This window comes from Saccoglossus kowalevskii, chromosome 2, assembly GCF_978046115.1.
Source record: "Saccoglossus kowalevskii chromosome 2, keSacKowa6.1, whole genome shotgun sequence".
Taxonomy (NCBI): domain Eukaryota; kingdom Metazoa; phylum Hemichordata; class Enteropneusta; family Harrimaniidae; genus Saccoglossus; species Saccoglossus kowalevskii.
In genome coordinates, this window is record NC_140642.1 from 42,441,488 (window position 1) to 42,464,861 (window position 23,374).

Consider the following 23,374-nt stretch of genomic DNA (forward strand, 5'->3'; position numbering starts at 1 on the left):
TTACAGGGTAGGGATATATGAGGTGTAGAATTACAGGGTAGGGCTATATGACGTGTAGAATTACAGGGTAGGGCTATATGAGGTGTAGAATTACAGGGTAGGGCTATATAGGGTGTAGAATTACAGGACATGGCAGTCTGAGGTGTAGAATTACATGGTTAAGGCTATATGAGGTGTAGAATTACAGGATAGGGCTATATGAGGTGTAGAATTACAGGGTAGGGCTATATGAGGTGTAGAATTACAGGGTAGGGCTATATGAGGTGTAGAATTACATTGTTAAGGCTATATGAGGTGTAGAATTACAGGGTTAAGGCTATATGAGGTGTAGAATTATAGGACATAGCAGTCTGGGGTGTAAAATTACAGGGTTAAGGCTATATGAGGTGTAGAATTCCAGGGTTAAGGTTATATGAGGTGTAGAATTACAGGGTAGGGCTATATGAGGTGTAGAATTACAGGATAGGGCTATATGAGGTGTAGAATTACAGGACATGGCAGTCTGAGGTGTAGAATTACAGGGTTAAGGCTATATGAGGTGTAGAATTACAGGGTAGGGCTATATGAGGTGTAGAATTACAGGATAGAGCTATATGAGGTGTAGAATTACAGGGTTAAGGCTATATGAGGTGTAGAATTACAGGGCATGGCAGTCTGAGGTGTAGGATTACAGGGTTATGGCTATGTGAGGTGTAGAATTACAGGGTAGGGATATATGAGATGTACAATTACAGGGTAGGGCTATATGAGGTGTAGAATTACAGGGTAGGGCTATATGAGGTGTATAATTACAGGGTAGGGCTATATGAGGTGTAGAATTACAGGATAGGGCTATATGAGGTGTAGAATTACAGGGTTAAGGCTATATGAGGTGTAGAATTACAGGGCATGGCAGTCTGAGGTGTAGGATTACAGGGTTATGGCTATGTGAGGTGTAGAATTACAGGGTAGGGATATATGAGATGTACAATTACAGGGTAGGGCTATATGAGGTGTAGAATTACAGGGTAGGGCTATATGAGGTGTATAATTACAGGGTAGGGCTATATGAGGTGTAGAATTACAGGATAGGGCTATATGAGGTGTAGAATTACAGGACATGGCAGTCTGAGGTGTAGAATTACAGGGTTAAGGCTATATGAGGTGTAGAATTACAGGGTAGGGCTATATGAGGTGTAGAATTACAGGGAAGGGCTATATGAGGTGTAGAATTACAGGGTAGGGCTATATGAGGTGTAGAATTACAGGGTAGGGATATATGAGGTGTAGAATTACAGGGTAGGGCTATATGAGGTGTAGAATTACAGGGTAGGGCTATATGAGGTGTAGAATTACAGGGTAGGGATATATGAGGTGTAGAATTACAGGACATGGCAGTCTGAGGTGTAGAATTACAGGGTTAAGGCTATATGAGGTGTAGAATTACAGGGTAGGGCTATATGAGGTGTAGAATTACAGGGAAGGGCTATATGAGGTGTAGAATTACAGGGTAGGGCTATATGAGGTGTAGAATTACAGGGTAGGGATATATGAGGTGTAGAATTACAGGGTAGGGCTATATGAGGTGTAGAATTACAGGGTAGGGCTATATGAGGTGTAGAATTACAGGGTAGGGCTATATGAGGTGTAGAATTACATGGTTAAGGCTATGTGAGGTGTAGAATTACAGGGTAGGGATATATGAGGTGTAGAATTACAGAGTAGGGATATATGAGGTGTAGAATTACAGGGTAGGGCTATATGAGGTGTAGAATTACAGGGTAGGGCTATATGAGGTTTAGAATTACAGGGTAGGGATATATGAGGTGTAGAATTACAGGGTAGGGCTATATGAGGTGTAGAATTACAGGACATGGCAGTCTGAGGTGTTGAATTACATGGTTAAGGCTATATGAGGTGTAGAATTACAGGGTAGGGCTATATGAGGTGTAGAATTACATGGTTAAGGCTATATGAGGTGTAGAAGTAGATTTGCAGGGCTGTTTGAGGTGTAGAAGTAAATTTACACGGTATGGCTATATGAGGTGTAGAATTACAGGACATGACAGTCTGAGGTGTAGAACTACAGGGTTAAGGCTATGTGAGGTGTAGAATTACAGGGTAGGGATATATGAGGTGTAGAATTACAGGGTAGGGATATATGAGGTGTAGAATTACAGGATAGGGCTATATGAGATGTAGAATTACAGGGTAGGGATATATGAGGTGTAGAATTACAGAGTAGGGATATATGAGGTGTAGAATTACATGGTTAAGGCTATGTGAGGTGTAGAATTACAGGATAGGGCTATATGAGATGTAGAATTACAGGGTAGGGATATATGAGGTGTAGAATTACAGAGTAGGGATATATGAGGTGTAGAATTACATGGTTAAGGCTATATGAGGTGTAGAATTACAGGATAGGGCTATATGAGATGTAGAATTACAGGGTAGGGATATATGAGGTGTAGAATTACAGGATAGGGCTATATGAGATGTAGAATTACAGGGTAGGGATATATGAGGTGTAGAATTACAGAGTAGGGATATATGAGGTGTAGAATTACATGGTTAAGGCTATGTGAGGTGTAGAATTACAGGGTAGGGATATATGAGGTGTAGAATTACAGGGTAGGGCTATATGAGGTGTAGAATTACAGGGTAGGGCTATATGAGGTGTAGAATTACAGGGTAGGGATATATGAGGTGTAGAATTACAGGGTAGGGATATATGAGGTGTAGAATTACAGGGTAGGGCTATATGAGGTGTAGAATTACAGGGTAGGGCTATATGAGCTGTAGAATTACAGGGTAAGGATATATGAGGTGTAGAATTACAGGGTAGGGCTATATGAGGTGTAGAATTACAGGGTAGGGCTATATGAGGTGTAGAATTACAGGGTAGGGATATATGAGGTGTAGAATTACAGGACATGGCAGTCTGAGGTGTAGAATTACATGGTTAAGGCTATATGAGGTGTAGAATTACAGAGTAGGGATATATGAGGTGTAGAATTACAGGGTAGGGCTATATGAGGTGTAGAATTACAGGGTAGGGCTATATGAGGTGTAGAATTACAGGGTAGGGATATATGAGGTGTAGAATTACAGGGTAGGGCTATATGAGGTGTAGAATTACAGGGTAGGGCTATATGAGGTGTAGAATTACATGGTTAAGGCTATATGAGGTGTAGAATTACAGGGTAGGGATATATGAGGTGTAGAATTACAGAGTAGGGATATATGAGATGTAGAATTACAGGGTAGGGCTATATGAGGTGTAGAATTACATGGTTAAGGCTATATGAGGTGTAGAAGTAGATTTGCAGGGCTGTTTGAGGTGTAGAAGTAAATTTACAGGGTAGGGCTATATGAGGTGTAGAATTACAGGACATGGCAGTCTGAGGTGTAGAACTACAGGGTTAAGGCTATGTGAGGAGTAGAATTACAGGGTAGGGATATATGAGGTGTAGAATTACAGGGTAGGGCTATATGAGGTGTAGAATTACAGGATAGGGCTATATGAGGTGTAGAATTACAGGGTAGGGATATATGAGGTGTAGAATTACAGGGTAGGGCTATATGAGGTGTAGAATTACAGGATAGGGCTATATGAGGTGTAGAATTACAGGGTAGGGATATATGAGGTGTAGAATTACAGGATAGGGCTATATGAGGTGTAGAATTACAGGGTAGGGATATATGAGGTGTAGAATTACAGGATAGGGCTATATGAGGTGTAGAATTACAGGGTAGGGATATATGAGGTGTAGAATTACAGGATAGGGCTATATGAGGTGTAGAATTACAGGATAGGGCTATATGAGGTGTAGAATTACAGGGTAGGGATATATGAGGTGTAGAATTACAGGGTAGGGCTATATGAGGTGTAGAATTACAGGATAGGGCTATATGAGGTGTAGAATTACAGGGTAGGAATATATGAGGTGTAGAATTACAGAGTAGGGATATATGAGGTGTAGAATTACATGGTTAAGGCTATGTGAGGTGTAGAAGTAGATTTGCAGGGCTGTTTGAGGTGTAGAAGTAAATTTACAGGGTAGGGCTATATGAGGTGTAGAATTACATGGTTAAGGCTATATGAGGTGTAGAAGTAGATTTGCATGGGCTGTTTGAGGTGTAGAAGTAAATTTACAGGGTAGGGCTATATGAGGTGTCAAATTATAGCTATATAAGGTATTTCGTTACAGACTGGCAAGTTTAAAAAATTAATGCATTAGCAATTTTCTTCAAATGTCAAAACTTGCAGGCAATTCATTTACTAGTAATTATATATTCACAATTTAAATACAAATTGCAATCTAATAGACTGTCATGTTAAACCACAACCCATCTGCCCGAATGAAAGACAGACAGACTTTGGTTATAGTCACGTATTAATTCTATCGTCATGAAAGATCAATACTAAATTTGATGTTTCACACTGTTTTTGATGTTTCTATATATTTTCCGAGGTAGACTGTCACTTAGTGATAATGGCATTACATCACGATATCTGTATACATGAAGAATTACGGGGTAATAAAAAAGAGGGAACACCTGCGTGTGCTGGTGCCTTGGGGAGATAGTCACATTACACACCTCGGTGCAACAAAGGATACTAGTCATTACAGCCAAGTTGTTGGAATCGTCATTTCCTGGCTTGTCAGTCTATTCAATACAAGGGAGTGTTTACCAAAGTAAATTAGCACCAAAATAGAAGACAACAAAAGACCTGAATGCATTATCGTGAAAGAGAGTAGTATTACATAGTTGAGCATTGACATTGTTCTGTTGTCCGGGGTGTGTTATAGCAGGATACGGCTGCCGCTTAAACTAGAAGTCGGCGAGTAACACAGTACGGTTGGACTGGCGCCTTAAACTGGAGGTCGACGTGTGTAGCACAGTAAGGTTCGATTCGCGCCTTAAACTGGAGGTCATCCTATCGATTTTTACAACACCGACAACTGACTAGTTAGTGTTAAGTTGGGGCCAGTCTTCGTCGGGTAGTGTTGATATATGTGTGAATATTTAGCATGAATATAAGTGCCGCTTAAAAACATTTAGTTCGGACGAGTGTCCCTGCAACGGGAAGTAGATGTTACGATACGAACGAGTCCAAAGTCCAGTCCGTGTTTCCGGTCTTTGTGCATCGTGGACTCGGGACAGTGTATACATTTTCGGCGCGTTATATCAGCAGATTGCATGCCAAGGTAAGAAATATGATTTCACGTCAAGTATACATCTCACTTTCCAAGTTTCACATATGAAGCATAACATGAATGTGGTGTGAGCACAGGGTCAGTGGTGTACGTACACAGTGCAGGGCCTTGGGCTATCGTATGGGTATACTAGTTTCTTGTACAGCACGCACTAATACCACGGCAGTATTTATTTATCGGATGATTTGTGGATTAAATCTTATAATTCCTTGACTGTATTAATTATCATCCTAGGTTAATCGAATGTTTTAATCCAATTATTTACTAATATGGACGTGTGAACGATCTTCCACTTAATATATTATTAGCCATGCTGTACTACGTACACGGACGTTGCATGGACCGTGGAGGAAACACATACAACCACTTTATATTTCAATACACGGACTTACATGGGTCAAATGTACAGCATGGGTACACGAAATGGGGCTGGGTGTGGGTGCTTGTTAACCTTGGTCTATTCCTTCACATGGCAGGTATACGAACATCGTTCACTGACAGTTCTCTGCACCGATTCACAAATTTACATGTGGCAACTTGCTTTACTATATGTAGAATTGACGATTTTTACGTATTTCGTATATATTCGTACAGTGGCGGATCCAGCAAAATGTAATGGGGGGGGGGGGGGGGTCCAAGCTACGCTTAAAATTTACGGAGCGTAAATCACAGAGAAGCTATGCGTAATACAGATGATGTGAATCGTCATGAGTTTTGGGGGGAGTGCCCCCTGGTCTCCCTCTAGATCCGCCACTGTATTCCTATATATATATATATATATATACATATTGGCATGCTGCAGTTTCGCTTTGGTAATAATTCGCCGACAGATGGCAAGTACAGCAGCCCTATTGGCCTTGCACGGCGCTCATTGGCTGTTTCAGCACCAAAGAACAAAGGCACAACTATGCACATGAAAGTCCTTAGTGAGTTTATTAATACTAGAAGCCATTGGGTCCGTCTATTCACTGTCTGACTGTTTTCGATGAACATAATGGGTCTCGGTCCCCACCCCCCCTTCATTATAGGAAAGTAATTCTCGGTCACCGTCTGTCATTTTAATATCGCATCCATGTAAGTTGTTATTTTCAATTTTGCTACGCTATTTTTTTAGTTTCTGTTAATTTTTAATATTGCCATTATTATAGCAGTGCAATATTAACTCGGCTATATTGACATGTTATAGTTACTATGGTGAACCCCAAATGCAGCATGTTTGCTTTATTATCTGAACAGCATACGAATGTTGTTATAGATTCGTCTGCTCTGACCGTATCTTGCGTTTCCATTGCTAATACTGTTTTCGTACCAGTTATACACTTAAAGATAACATTGTATTCACTCGTCACTGGGCTTTCCCGTGCAAATGTACTGTGAAATGAATACCTCGATCACTTCCTGTAGAAATTCAATATCTACTTTAGGTAGAAGGCCGTCATTGTACCACGGAGGTAAACAAAATATCATACATGTTACAATCCATCGTAGTTTGCTGATAGAAACTGTGCATTCCAGTCTCATAAGTGACGTCGTTTAGCAGATTTTAATGCAAATGTTAATCTGTGGTTATATGGGTCAGCTGTGTGGACAAGCTGTACAAATGCAAGATTGGCGTCACCCTGGTTAATTATTATCGTTCTTACTATTTACAGATAATTTATCCCAGTAGTTCTGATTTTCTTTGTCAGAATGACTTTTCAGATGAGTGCGTTGGTTTTTTGCTCTCTGGTATTAATGAATACACTATGTGTATTTGACGCAGTGCCTACTAGTCACAAGACAAGTTTACAAAGTAAGTCTTATTACTCGCATCGTTCTTGACACCGATGGAATTTTACGAATATATCACACGTGTTTTATATGTATACAGTTTGCATTGTAAACAGTTAATGTTAGCACCTATTTTCAGGTATAACATGAACCAGTGTCAACATAGTATTGGATATAAAAATTACAATTCATCTGTGTGTATTTTGTGGGCATATTTCTTATTTTAGTTAAGAGATGGATTTTCTTATTGTGGTGTGTGCCGATGTCGTTACGCGTTTAATATTCACCGGGAAATCATTCTTGCTTTTGTAAATTTCCCTGAGACAATGAGTGTTTGGTGGTATGAATGGAAATGTCTCGCATGATAAATAGTACAGTCAATAAAGCTCTGGTTTTGAACGCTTCGAACAATACTGTACTGTCAGAACATTGAACTCTGACAACGCACGAAGGTCGTACATCTCTAATAGTGTTGAATATATCTATTTCCCCCCAGAACTGACTAAAGTTGGCGTAGAGGCAATTCGAAATGATCTCAGCGAAGGGATACATAAATTGAGAGAAGTCCACGGTCTGATGTTAGACGATGAACGTGTTAGAATAATTGCCATGCACCAAGCAAACCGAACCCATCAATTAGCGCTACAACACTTAATTACAGAGTGGGAAAACCTAAAGTACACCAATCAAACTTGCGTTAGTAGCCTTCAAGAACTCTATGTAAAGCAGTGCATACCCTGTCTTATTTGGGAATGCGTCGAGCGCTATGATACGTATTGCCGCCTAGTGCCCGTTCAACAAGCCGACGTCGCATTGCTCACTGCGGGCGAATTTGAGACGAATGTTCGCGGAATTTTCGAAGACGGTGTAAATGACGTTTTGGAAACAAATATTCAAGAATGGTTCACAAGCAGTGATGACAATTTGGTTTATCTCATAGATGAATTGGATTGGCTGTGGTTACAAATACAACGTACAGCGGAAGATATAAGCGCTTTCGGAACAGGTGATGCCCGGGGAGGCTGGCTTGTTGACATCACTGATGAGTTTATTGAATTTTTCATCAATAATCTTAATGCTTGGCTGAAGAGGGAAGGCGACGAAATTGTTGATTCAGTTACAGACCGAGTTGATGGATGGTTTGATAACTCAGATGAAAGCTTTTTGGAAAATGTCAAGAAAACACTAGGATCGTTTTGGGACGACTTGACGGATTGGGTTGATGACACTAAATCGGCTGCGAGTGAGTCTTTGACTGCAGTAAAAGATGACGTCAGTGGGTTCTACAACGAAAATATCAGCCGTCACGTTACCAAGATAACAAATAAAACAGTTGAAACTTTCCATGACATTCAGGACACTATTGACGATTATTACAATACGCATTTAGCAGAATCAACTAATGACTCAAACAAAATGGACAATCTCGTCACTTCCAGTGGCGTTGGGGATAAACCAGATGACGTCACAGAATGGTTTGATGATACATTTTCTACCGTTTTCAAAGTCGTGGCAAATAAGACAAGAGAACAGGTGGACACTGTGTTTGGCGGTCTTCGTGATCTCTTTGGTACGTTATCTGTATTTAAAAATCTTTATTACACAACTACAGGCCGTCCGGATATGACTTCGTAAAATGTTGGGTTTATAGTCCGGGCTCTATTCTATACTGTGAATTGCGAGTTTCTACTATAAACAGTTATATTAAATTTGACTATAATGCATTGTAAGCCGTTGTTCATGCCAGGAGTGTTTTTTAACATTTTATTCACAGGTGGTCGCTTCCACGACAGGCGTCGACGATCGACTTCAGACAGTAGCATTGCCCTGGGCCGCCTCAATACGTCCCGCCGTGGAGATCGCCAGGCCACGTGCAAGGAGTTGAATGATGACGGAAGTCGTGGTCAGGCTTGCATGGCGTTTGCTTCAAAGTGTCCCGATTGTAACCTGCTCCCACAAACAGGTGAATACATTTTTTTTTCTTGTTCTTAGTTTGGAGTGAGCCAGGAAAACAAACTCATATTGTGTATCATGAATGTGGGTAGGCACGTGACATATTCAATATAATACGTAGATGTTATTGTGAGACTTCGACCGTTGCTTAATGTAGTCAGACACGTGCACTTGCATATTAATAAGGAAAGTGACACGCGCCGTGCTATAGTATCTGTCAATGTGATCAGCTCCTGTTCGCAGTTCCCAGTTGAATTCGGTGTTGAATCACAATTGGTTCTCACCAACACAAATAAATCGGGTACTCGTGGTTTAGGTTGATGTTCTTGTCTTGTTTTCTGTACTATGATATTTGAACACCACCAGTCTAAATTGACTGCATTGGATGGTGGCTAAATCACGTGACAATAGCATTGTTATCAATTATTGGATGCCAATATGTGTTTGGTATACTGGCACATTGTCGTATACTGGGGTGGGATGAATCGCTTGATGCAGTGTGATATGTGGTTCAGTGGCAGATGGTTAGTAATGCCCGGAGGGAGGGAGGCCCGATGATTGTGACAATAATTACAATAAGTGTATTTACTGAAGGCAATTGATATGCAAATTAAGTGTCACGATTTCTCAAAGAAGCATCAGTGTTAATAGAAATGAATGAAGTGATGTACAACGTGTCCATGAAGCAGTCAATTTACATGTTTTAGTTTTCCTTATCCGGTATTTCTCTTCTTTCATAACAGACTGTGCAGGTTTGGGACATGCCAAGGAAGCAGTCTACAAATCACTCGTTGATTTCACCAATGCCACTGCAATGTACAAAACCGTATTTGAAGCTTTCAGAGAGGGACAAGAGGAGTATTACAGTGGTTTGCAGAGTTTAGCAAGTCGATACAGATGGATTGCTAATTTTCAACAACTTCCTCTAAACAAACGTGGATATAGGATACTTAAGGTAAGTTATGTTAATACGTGATGACAGTAACACCTCTCAACCCAACGCACAATTCAAACTGAAACAAGATGTTTAATTTCTATTGGCGGATTGAATAACATTGGAACGTGTTGAAATTATGTCAATGCACACTACCCTCGCTGGTTTGATTTACTGGCATTGACATTTATAAATATTTATAAAGATGAAGGGAATACCTTTGTTGCACCAAGAGTAGTGTGTTCATTTAAATATGTTGTGGATATTCTTATCAAAGCTGATTTGTTTTAATTTGTATTATTGAATATTCTGCTTACATTTGGTATTCTATACACACTGAAAAACACCACAAAACGTGGGTGTCAACACTTTTCATCTTCCATTATATAGTGAATTTCATAAAAGCATGAACATTTTAAATGGAAATTAATAAAATATTCATAAAACAATTACCAAGGGAGACCTCAATCCAAAGATTACGTTTTTCACTGGCTGTAGAAGTCATTTGGTCCACTACCCATGAGTCTTTGCAAGTTTCTTTTTATCATTGGCCATGCATCTATTTAGGTGTTGTGATTGGTCAAGTTGTTTTCAAATGTTATTTCAAATAACATCCATGCCATCATGAAATTCACTGTAATTCCTTCTTGATGTAAGAACATTATAACATAAATATACAAGTTTGTCAATATCAAATATAAATAAAATTTATTTTCTATATTGTTATTTTTTTTATATTGCAGTTAAATTTTGAACCAGCCGTGGAAGATTCTGATCCAAGTAATGAGTTTTCACCTGTAGAAGTGACTGTTGTAATGTTTGGTGAATCGCCATATACTTTTGTTGTAGACTTGCCAGTAAACCCAATGAACTATGATATTGCAGGAACTGTGATTGCTGCAAGAGCATTGGCAAAGTACGCTAGTCATGCAGTGTAATGATAGCGCCCTCTATGTTCTGTAATTGAATATTTAACATATGTGATAGTGTGAATATGTATATTGTTATTAGTTTTAAACAAGCTGCCAAAGAATTTTACCGTTATATTTCTTGTCTGTCGCCTTTACTCTTAAAAGAGTGTTTTGGATGTTGTATGTGTGTACTGCCAATGTGATGAAGTGATTGCGGCTATGCTACTTATCAACCAGTATTTTATGTGATTTTATAGAAAAGTTTATGATTTTTTTAAAGAAAATGCATAATTGTTTGTGACAATTAAAGTGAAATTATACAATGTTTGTTGGTTATTTCATTCCTATTGCACTTGGGAAGATAAGAACAAAGATATTGAATATCTACTACCTTGCATGCTGTTGAATAGAAAATTATTGAAATTTATGAAATTTTTTAGCAATGAGTTAATGCTCCCTAACAACAAAATGCTTGTCATGCTAAGTCCTGCCCTCCAGGGACAAATCCTTTTGTGACGTAAATCAGTCCCGCACAATATGTCACCAACACCACAATAAGTGAGGGGGGTATTGAATCAAGTATGATATAATACCTGGGCCACCCTTCTCAAACATATGCCATGACATATTGCCAACTGGGTAACCCCTCTCAAATATGTGCTATAACATTGACATTATTCATTTTGAATAGAACATAGTCACCCCTCTCAAATATGTACCATAACACCTTACCACTTGGGTCACCCCTCTAAAATATGTACCATGAAATCTTGCCACTAGGGCCACCCCTCTCAAATATGTACCATGATATTTTGCCACTTGGGTCACCCCTCTCAAATATGTGCCATAACATCTTGCCACTTGCGTCACCCCTCTCAAATATGTGCCATGATATCTTGCCACTTGGGTCACCCCTCTCAAATATGTACCATAACATCTTGCTACTTGGGTCACCCCTCTAAAATATGTACCATAACATCTTGCCACTTCGGTCACCCCTCTCAAATATGTACTATGAAATCTTGCCAATTGGGTCACCCCTCTAAAATATGTACCATGAAATCTTGCCACTTGGGCAACCACTCTCAAATGTGTACCATAATATTTTGCCACTTGGGTCACCCCTCTCAAATATGTGCCATGAAATCTTGCCACTTGGGTCACCCCTCTCAAATATGTACCATGACATCTTGCCACTTGGGTCACTCCTCTCAAATATGTGCCATGAAATCTTGCCACTTGGGTCACCCCTCTCAAATATGTACCATAACATCTTGCCACTTAGGTCACCCCTCTCAAATATGTACCATGAAATCTTGCCACTTGGGTCACCCCTCTAAAATATGTACCATAACATCTTGCCACTTGGGTCACCCCTCTCAAATATGTACCATGAAATCTCGCCACATGGGACACCCCTCTCAAATATGTACCATAACATCTTGCCACTTAGGTCACACCTCTTAAATATGTACCATGAAATCTTGCCACTTGGGTCACCCCTCTAAAATATGTACCATAACATCTTGCCACTTGGGTCACGCCTCTCAAATATGTACTATAACATCTTGCCACTTGGGTCACCCCTCTCAAATATGTGCCATAACATCTTACCACTTAGGCCACCCCTCTCAAATATGTACCATAACACCTTGCCACTTGGGTCATCCATCTCAAATATGTACCATGAAATCTTGCCACTTGGATCACCCCTTTTAAATATGTACCATGACATCTTGCTACTTGGGTCATCCCTCTTAAGTATGTGCCATGAAATCTTGCCACTTGGGTCACCCCTCTCAAATATGTAAAATAACACCTTACCACTTAGGTCACCCCTCTCAAATATGTACCATAACATCTTGCCACTTGGGTCACCAATCTCAAATATGTACCATAACATCTTGCCACTTGGGTCACCTATCTCAAATATGTACCATGAAATCTTGCCACTTGGATCACCCCTCTCAAATATGTGCCGTGACACCTTGCCACTTGGGTGTCCCCTCTCAAATATGTGTCGTAACATCTTGCCATTTGGGTCACCCCTCTCAAATATGTACCATAACATCTTGCCACTTGGATCACCCCTCTCAAATATATACCATGAAATCTTGACACTTGGGCCACCCCTCTCAAATATGTACCATAACACATTTCTGCTTGCGTCACCCATCTCAAATATGTACCATGACATCTTGCCACTTGGGCCACCCTTCTCAAATATGTACCATAACACCTTGCCACTTGGGTCACCCCTCCCAAATATGTACCATGACATCTTGCCATTTGGGTCACCCCTCTCAAATATGTACCATAACATCTTGCCACTTGGATCTCCCCTCTCAAATATATACCATGAAATCTTGACACTTGGGCCACCCCTCTCAAATATGTACCATAACACATTTCTGCTTGGGTCACCCATCTCAAATATGTACCATGGAATCTTGCCACTTGGGCCACCCCTCTCAAATATGTACCATAACACCTTGCCACTTAGGTCACCCCTCCCAAATATGTACCATGACATCTTGCCATTTGCGTCAACCATTCCAAATATGTACCATGACATCTTGCCATTTGGGTCACCCCTCTCAAATACGTACCATAACATCTTACCACTTGGGTCACCCATCTCAAATATGTACCATGACATCTTGCCACTTGGGTCACTCCTCTCAAATATGTGCCATGAAATCTTGCCACTTGGGTCACCCCTCTCAAATATGTACCATAACATCTTGCCACTTAGGTCACCCCTCTCAAATATGTACCATGAAATCTTGCCACTTGGGTCACCCCTCTAAAATATGTACCATAACATCTTGCCACTTGGGTCACCCCTCTCAAATATGTACCATGAAATCTCGCCACATGGGACACCCCTCTCAAATATGTACCATAACATCTTGCCACTTAGGTCACACCTCTTAAATATGTACCATGAAATCTTGCCACTTGGGTCACCCCTCTAAAATATGTACCATAACATCTTGCCACTTGGGTCACGCCTCTCAAATATGTACTATAACATCTTGCCACTTGGGTCACCCCTCTCAAATATGTGCCATAACATCTTACCACTTAGGCCACCCCTCTCAAATATGTACCATAACACCTTGCCACTTGGGTCATCCATCTCAAATATGTACCATGAAATCTTGCCACTTGGATCACCCCTTTTAAATATGTACCATGACATCTTGCTACTTGGGTCATCCCTCTTAAGTATGTGCCATGAAATCTTGCCACTTGGGTCACCCCTCTCAAATATGTAAAATAACACCTTACCACTTAGGTCACCCCTCTCAAATATGTACCATAACATCTTGCCACTTGGGTCACCAATCTCAAATATGTACCATAACATCTTGCCACTTGGGTCACCTATCTCAAATATGTACCATGAAATCTTGCCACTTGGATCACCCCTCTCAAATATGTGCCGTGACACCTTGCCACTTGGGTGTCCCCTCTCAAATATGTGTCGTAACATCTTGCCATTTGGGTCACCCCTCTCAAATATGTACCATAACATCTTGCCACTTGGATCACCCCTCTCAAATATATACCATGAAATCTTGACACTTGGGCCACCCCTCTCAAATATGTACCATAACACATTTCTGCTTGCGTCACCCATCTCAAATATGTACCATGACATCTTGCCACTTGGGCCACCCTTCTCAAATATGTACCATAACACCTTGCCACTTGGGTCACCCCTCCCAAATATGTACCATGACATCTTGCCATTTGGGTCACCCCTCTCAAATATGTACCATAACATCTTGCCACTTGGATCTCCCCTCTCAAATATATACCATGAAATCTTGACACTTGGGCCACCCCTCTCAAATATGTACCATAACACATTTCTGCTTGGGTCACCCATCTCAAATATGTACCATGGAATCTTGCCACTTGGGCCACCCCTCTCAAATATGTACCATAACACCTTGCCACTTAGGTCACCCCTCCCAAATATGTACCATGACATCTTGCCATTTGCGTCAACCATTCCAAATATGTACCATGACATCTTGCCATTTGGGTCACCCCTCTCAAATACGTACCATAACATCTTACCACTTGGGTCACCCATCTCAAATATGTACCATGAAATCTTGCAACTTGGATCAACCCTCTCAAATATGTGCCAGACACCTTGCCACTTGGGTGTCCCCTCTCAAATATGTGCCGTTACATCTTGCCATTTGGGTCACCCCTCTCAAATATGTACCATAACATCATGCCACTTGGATCACCCCTCTCAAATATGTACCATAACACATTTCTGCTTGGGTCACCCCTCCCAAATATGTACCATGACATCTTGCCACTTCGCCACCCCTCTCAAATATGTACCATAACACCTTGCCACTTGGGTCACCCCTCTCAAATATGTACCATAACACCTTGCCACTTGGGTCACCCCTTTCAAATATGTATCATAACATCTTGCCACTTGGGTCACCTCTCTCAAATATGCACCATGAAATCTTGCCACTTGGGCCACTCCTCTCAAATATGTACCATAACACCTTGCCACTTGGGTCATCCCTCTCAAATATGTACCATGACATCTTGCCACTTGGGCCACCCCTCTCAAATATGTATCATAACATCTTGCCACTTGAGTCACCCCTCTCAAATATGTACCATGACACCTTGCCACATGGGACACCTCTCTCAAATATGTACCATAACACCTTGCCACTTGAGTCACCCCTCTCAAATATGTACCATGAAATCTTGCCACTTGGGTCACCTCTCTCAAATATGTACCATGACATCTTGCCACTTGGGCCACCCCTCTCAAATATGTATCATAACATCTTGCCACTTGAGTCACCCCTCTCAAATATGTACCATGACACCTTGCCACTTGGGTCACCTCTCTCAAATATGTTCCATGACATCTTGCCACTTGGGTCATCTCTCTCAAATATGTACCATGACATCTTGCCACTTGGGCCACCCCTCTCAAATATGTATCATAACATCTTGCCACTTGAGTCACCCCTCTCAAATATGTACCATGACACCTTGCCACTTGTGTCATCCCTCTCAAATATGTATCATAACATCTTGCCACTTGAGTCACCCCAATCAAATATGTACCATAACACCTTGCCACTTGAGTCATCCCTCTCAAATATGTATCATAACATCTTGCCACTTGAGTCACCCCTCTCAAATATGTAACATAACACCTTGCCACTTGGGTCATCCCTCTCAAATATGTACCATGACATCTTGCCACTTGGGTCACCCCTCTCAAATATGTACTATAACATCTTGCCACTTGGGTCACCCCAATCAATTATGTACCATAACACCTTGCCACTTGGGTAACCTCTCTCAAATATGTTCCATGACATCTTGCCACTTAGGTCACCCCTCTCAAATATGTACCATGAAATCTTGCCACTTGGGTCACCCCTCTAAAATATGTACCATAACATCTTGCCACTTGGGTCACCCCTCTCAAATATGTACCATGAAATCTCGCCACATGGGACACCCCTCTCAAATATGTACCATAACATCTTGCCACTTAGGTCACACCTCTTAAATGTGTACCATGAAATCTTGCCACTTGGGTCACCCCTCTAAAATATGTACCATAACATCTTGCCACTTGGGTCACGCCTCTCAAATATGTACTATAACATCTTGCCACTTGGGTCACCCCTCTCAAATATGTGCCATAACATCTTACCACTTAGGTCACCCCTCTCAAATATGTACCATAACACCTTGCCACTTGGGTCATCCATCTCAAATATGTACCATGAAATCTTGCCACTTGGATCACCCCTTTCAAATATGTACCATGACATCTTGCTACTTGGGTCATCCCTCTTAAGTATGTGCCATGAAATCTTGCCACTTGGGTCAGCCCTCTCAAATATGTAAAATAACACGTTACCACTTAGGTCACCCCTCTCAAATATGTACCATAACATCTTGCCACTTGGGTCACCCATCTCAAATATGTACCATAACATCTTGCCACTTGGGTCACCTATCTCAAATATGTACCATGAAATCTTGCCACTTGGATCACCCCTCTCAAATATGTGCCGTGACACCTTGCCACTTGGGTGTCCCCTCTCAAATATGTGTCGTAACATCTTGCCATTTGGGTCACCCTTCTCAAATATGTACCATAACACCTTGCCACTTGGGTCACCCCTCCCAAATATGTACCATGACATCTTGCCATTTGGGTCACCCCTCTCAAATATGTATCATAACATCTTGCCACTTGAGTCACTCCTCTCAAATATGTACCATAACACCTTGCCACTTGGGTCATCCCTCTCAAATATGTACCATGACATCTTGCCACTTGGGACACCCCTCTCAAATATGTATCATAACATCTTGCCACTTGAGTCACCCCTCTCAAATATGTACCATGACACCTTGCCACATGGGACACCTCTCTCAAATATGTACCATAACACCTTGCCACTTGAGTCACCCCTCTCAAATATGTACCATGAAATCTTGCCACTTGGGTCACCTCTCTCAAACATGTACCATTACATCTTGCCACTTGGGCCACCCCTCTCAAATATGTATCATAACATCTTGCCACTTGAGTCACCCCTCTCAAATATGTACCATGACACCTTGCCACTTGGGTCACCTCTCTCAAATATGTTCCATGACATCTTGCCACTTGGGTCATCTCTCTCAAATATGTACCAAGACACCTTGCCACTTGGGTCATCCTTCTCAAATATGTATCATAACATCTTGCCACTTGAGTCACCCCAATCAAATATGTACCATAACACCTTGCCACTTGAGTCATCCCTCTCAAATATGTATCATAACATCTTGCCACTTGAGTCACCCCTCTCAAATATGTACCATAACACCTTGCCACTTGGGTCATCCCTCTCAAATATGTACCATGACACCTTGCCACTTGGGTCATCCATCTCAAATATGTACCATGAAATCTTGCCACTTGGATCACCCCTTTCAAATATGTACCATGACATCTTGCTACTTGGGTCATCCCTCTTAAGTATGTGCCATGAAATCTTGCCACTTGGGTCAGCCCTCTCAAATATGTAAAATAACACGTTACCACTTAGGTCACCCCTCTCAAATATGTACCATAACATCTTGCCACTTGGGTCACCCATCTCAAATATGTACCATAACATCTTGCCACTTGGGTCACCTATCTCAAATATGTACCATGAAATCTTGCCACTTGGATCACCCCTCTCAAATATGTGCCGTGACACCTTGCCACTTGGGTGTCCCCTCTCAAATATGTGTCGTAACATCTTGCCATTTGGGTCACCCTTCTCAAATATGTACCATAACACCTTGCCACTTGGGTCACCCCTCCCAAATATGTACCATGACATCTTGCCATTTGGGTCACCCCTCTCAAATATGTACCATAACATCTTGCCACTTGGATCTCCCCTCTCAAATATATACCATGAAATCTTGACACTTGGGCCACCCCTCTCAAATATGTACCATAACACATTTCTGCTTGGGTCACCCATTTCAAATATGTACCATGGAATCTTGCCACTTGGGCCACCCCTCTCAAATATGTACCATAACACCTTGCCACTTAGGTCACCCCTCCCAAATATGTACCATGACATCTTGCCATTTGCGTCAACCATCCCAAATATGTACCATGACATCTTGCCATTTGGGTCACCCCTCTCAAATACGTACCATAACATCTTACCACTTGGGTCACCCATCTCAAATATGTACCATGAAATCTTGCAACTTGGATCACCCCTCTCAAATATGTGCCAGACACCTTGCCACTTGGGTGTCCCCTCTCAAATATGTGCCGTTACATCTTGCCATTTGGGTCACCCCTCTCAAATATGTACCATAACATCATGCCACTTGGATCACCCCTCTCAAATATGTACCATAACACATTTCTGCTTGGGTCACCCATCTCAAATATGTACCATGACATCTTGCCGCTTGGGCCACCCCTCTCAAATATGTACCATAACACCTTACCACTTGGGTCACCCCTCCCAAATATGTACCATGACATCTTGCCACTTCGCCACCCCTCTCAAATATGTACCATAACACCTTGCCACTTGGGTCACCCCTCTCAAATATGTACCATAACACCTTGCCACTTGGGTCACCCCTTTCAAATATGTACCATAACACCTTGCAACTTGGGTCACCTCTCTCAAATATGTACCATGAAATCTTGCCACTTGGGCCACTCCTCTCAAATATGTACCATAACACCTTGCCACTTGGGTCATCCCTCTCAAATATGTACCATGACATCTTGCCACTTGGGACACCCCTCTCAAATATGTATCATAACATCTTGCCACTTGAGTCACCCCTCTCAAATATGTACCATGACACCTTGCCACATGGGACACCTCTCTCAAATATGTACCATAACACCTTGCCACTTGAGTCACCCCTCTCAAATATGTACCATGAAATCTTGCCACTTGGGTCACCTCTCTCAAATATGTACCATTACATCTTGCCACTTGGGCCACCCCTCTCAAATATGTATCATAACATCTTGCCACTTGAGTCACCCCTCTCAAATATGTACCATGACACCTTGCCACTTGGGTCACCTCTCTCAAATATGTTCCATGACATCTTGCCACTTGGGTCATCTCTCTCAAATATGTACCAAGACACCTTGCCACTTGGGCCACCCCTCTCAAATATGTATCATAACATCTTGCCACTTGAGTCACCCCTCTCAAATATGTACCATGACACCTTGCCACTTGGGTCATCCTTCTCAAATATGTATCATAACATCTTGCCACTTGAGTCACCCCAATAAAATATGTACCATAACACCTTGCCACTTGAGTCATCCCTCTCAAATATGTATCATAACATCTTGCCACTTGAGTCACCCCTCTCAAATATGTACCATAACACCTTGCCACTTGGGTCATCCCTCTCAAATATGTACCATGACACCTTGCCACTTGGGTCATCCATCTCAAATATGTACCATGAAATCTTGCCACTTGGATCACCCCTTTCAAATATGTACCATGACATCTTGCTACTTGGGTCATCCCTCTTAAGTATGTGCCATGAAATCTTGCCACTTGGGTCAGCCCTCTCAAATATGTAAAATAACACGTTACCACTTAGGTCACCCCTCTCAAATATGTACCATAACATCTTGCCACTTGGGTCACCCATCTCAAATATGTACCATAACATCTTGCCACTTGGGTCACCTATCTCAAATATGTACCATGAAATCTTGCCACTTGGATCACCCCTCTCAAATATGTGCCGTGACACCTTGCCACTTGGGTGTCCCCTCTCAAATATGTGTCGTAACATCTTGCCATTTGGGTCACCCTTCTCAAATATGTACCATAACACCTTGCCACTTGGGTCACCCCTCCCAAATATGTACCATGACATCTTGCCATTTGGGTCACCCCTCTCAAATATGTACCATAACATCTTGCCACTTGGATCTCCCCTCTCAAATATATACCATGAAATCTTGACACTTGGGCCATCCCTCTCAAATATGTACCATAACACATTTCTGCTTGGGTCACCCATTTCAAATATGTACCATGGAATCTTGCCACTTGGGCCACCCCTCTCAAATATGTACCATAACACCTTGCCACTTAGGTCACCCCTCCCAAATATGTACCATGACATCTTGCCATTTGCGTCAACCATCCCAAATATGTACCATGACATCTTGCCATTTGGGTCACCCCTCTCAAATACGTACCATAACATCTTACCACTTGGGTCACCCATCTCAAATATGTACCATGAAATCTTGCAACTTGGATCACCCCTCTCAAATATGTGCCAGACACCTTGCCACTTGGGTGTCCCCTCTCAAATATGTGCCGTTACATCTTGCCATTTGGGTCACCCCTCTCAAATATGTACCATAACATCATGCCACTTGGATCACCCCTCTCAAATATGTACCATAACACATTTCTGCTTGGGTCACCCATCTCAAATATGTACCATGACATCTTGCCGCTTGGGCCACCCCTCTCAAATATGTACCATAACACCTTACCACTTGGGTCACCCCTCCCAAATATGTACCATGACATCTTGCCACTTCGCCACCCCTCTCAAATATGTACCATAACACCTTGCCACTTGGGTCACCCCTCTCAAATATGTACCATAACACCTTGCCACTTGGGTCACCCCTTTCAAATATGTACCATAACACCTTGCAACTTGGGTCACCTCTCTCAAATATGTACCATGAAATCTTGCCACTTGGGCCACTCCTCTCAAATATGTACCATAACACCTTGCCACTTGGGTCATCCCTCTCAAATATGTACCATGACATCTTGCCACTTGGGACACCCCTCTCAAATATGTATCATAACATCTTGCCACTTGAGTCACCCCTCTCAAATATGTACCATGACACCTTGCCACATGGGACACCTCTCTCAAATATGTACCATAACACCTTGCCACTTGAGTCACCCCTCTCAAATATGTACCATGAAATCTTGCCACTTGGGTCACCTCTCTCAAATATGTACCATTACATCTTGCCACTTGGGCCACCCCTCTCAAATATGTATCATAACATCTTGCCACTTGAGTCACCCCTCTCAAATATGTACCATGACACCTTGCCACTTGGGTCACCTCTCTCAAATATGTTCCATGACATCTTGCCACTTGGGTCATCTCTCTCAAATATGTACCAAGACACCTTGCCACTTGGGCCACCCCTCTCAAATATGTATCATAACATCTTGCCACTTGAGTCACCCCTCTCAAATATGTACCATGACACCTTGCCACTTGGGTCATCCTTCTCAAATATGTATCATAACATCTTGCCACTTGAGTCACCCCAATCAAATATGTACCATAACACCTTGCCACTTGAGTCATCCCTCTCAAATATGTATCATAACATCTTGCCACTTGAGTCACCCCTCTCAAATATGTACCATAACACCTTGCCACTTGGGTCATCCCTCTCAAATATGTACCATGACACCTTGCCACTTGGGTCACCCCTCTCAAATATGTACCATAACATCTTGCCACTTGGGTCACCCCAAACAAATATGTACCATAACACCTTGCCACTTGGGTCACCTCTCTCAAATATTTTCCATGACATCTTGCCATTTGGGCCACCCCTCTCAAATATGTGCCAGACACCTTGCCACTTGGGTGTCCCCTCTCAAATATGTGCCGTTACATCTTGCCATTTGGGTCACCCCTCTCAAATATGTACCATAACATCATGCCACTTGGATCACCCCTCTCAAATATGTACCATAACACATTTCTGCTTGGGTCACCCATCTCAAATATGTACCATGACATCTTGCCGCTTGGGCCACCCCTCTCAAATATGTACCATAACACCTTACCACTTGGGTCACCCCTCCCAAATATGTACCATGACATCTTGCCACTTCGCCACCCCTCTCAAATATGTACCATAACACCTTGCCACTTGGGTCACCCCTCTCAAATATGTACCATAACACCTTGCCACTTGGGTCACCCCTTTCAAATATGTACCATAACACCTTGCAACTTGGGTCACCTCTCTCAAATATGTACCATGAAATCTTGCCACTTGGGCCACTCCTCTCAAATATGTACCATAACACCTTGCCACTTGGGTCATCCCTCTCAAATATGTACCATGACATCTTGCCACTTGGGACACCCCTCTCAAATATGTATCATAACATCTTGCCACTTGAGTCACCCCTCTCAAATATGTACCATGACACCTTGCCACATGGGACACCTCTCTCAAATATGTACCATAACACCTTGCCACTTGAGTCACCCCTCTCAAATATGTACCATGAAATCTTGCCACTTGGGTCACCTCTCTCAAATATGTACCATTACATCTTGCCACTTGGGCCACCCCTCTCAAATATGTATCATAACATCTTGCCACTTGAGTCACCCCTCTCAAATATGTACCATGACACCTTGCCACTTGGGTCACCTCTCTCAAATATGTTCCATGACATCTTGCCACTTGGGTCATCTCTCTCAAATATGTACCAAGACACCTTGCCACTTGGGCCACCCCTCTCAAATATGTATCATAACATCTTGCCACTTGAGTCACCCCTCTCAAATATGTACCATGACACCTTGCCACTTGGGTCATCCTTCTCAAATATGTATCATAACATCTTGCCACTTGAGTCACCCCAATCAAATATGTACCATAACACCTTGCCACTTGAGTCATCCCTCTCAAATATGTATCATAACATCTTGCCACTTGAGTCACCCCTCTCAAATATGTACCATAACACCTTGCCACTTGGGTCATCCCTCTCAAATATGTACCATGACACCTTGCCACTTGGGTCACCCCTCTCAAATATGTACCATAACATCTTGCCACTTGGGTCACCCCAAACAAATATGTACCATAACACCTTGCCACTTGGGTCACCTCTCTCAAATATTTTCCATGACATCTTGCCATTTGGGCCACCCCTCTCAAATATGTACCATGAAATCTTGCCAATTGGGTCACCCCTCTCAAATATGTACCATGA

At 42.0% G+C, this 23,374-nt stretch overlaps 1 protein-coding gene across 2 annotated transcripts; it reads left to right on the forward strand.

The window, feature by feature from the left end:
• Positions 1-4,782: 4,782 nt before the first annotated feature.
• Positions 4,783-11,097, forward strand: LOC102807209 (uncharacterized). 2 transcript variants are annotated; one of them, XM_085507590.1, is made up of 6 exons: positions 4,783-5,195; positions 6,857-6,996; positions 7,471-8,544; positions 8,749-8,937; positions 9,671-9,882; positions 10,605-11,097. In XM_085507590.1, exons 2-6 carry the CDS (start codon positions 6,894-6,896, stop codon positions 10,797-10,799), a joined length of 1,773 nt encoding a protein of 590 aa, XP_085363716.1. In that variant the 5' UTR covers positions 4,783-5,195; positions 6,857-6,893; the 3' UTR covers positions 10,800-11,097. The 2 variants fall into 2 exon arrangements, with proteins under 2 accessions (XP_085363716.1, XP_077870637.1); XM_078014511.2 differs by having other exon boundaries at positions 6,893-6,996.
• Positions 11,098-23,374: the final 12,277 nt, after the last annotated feature.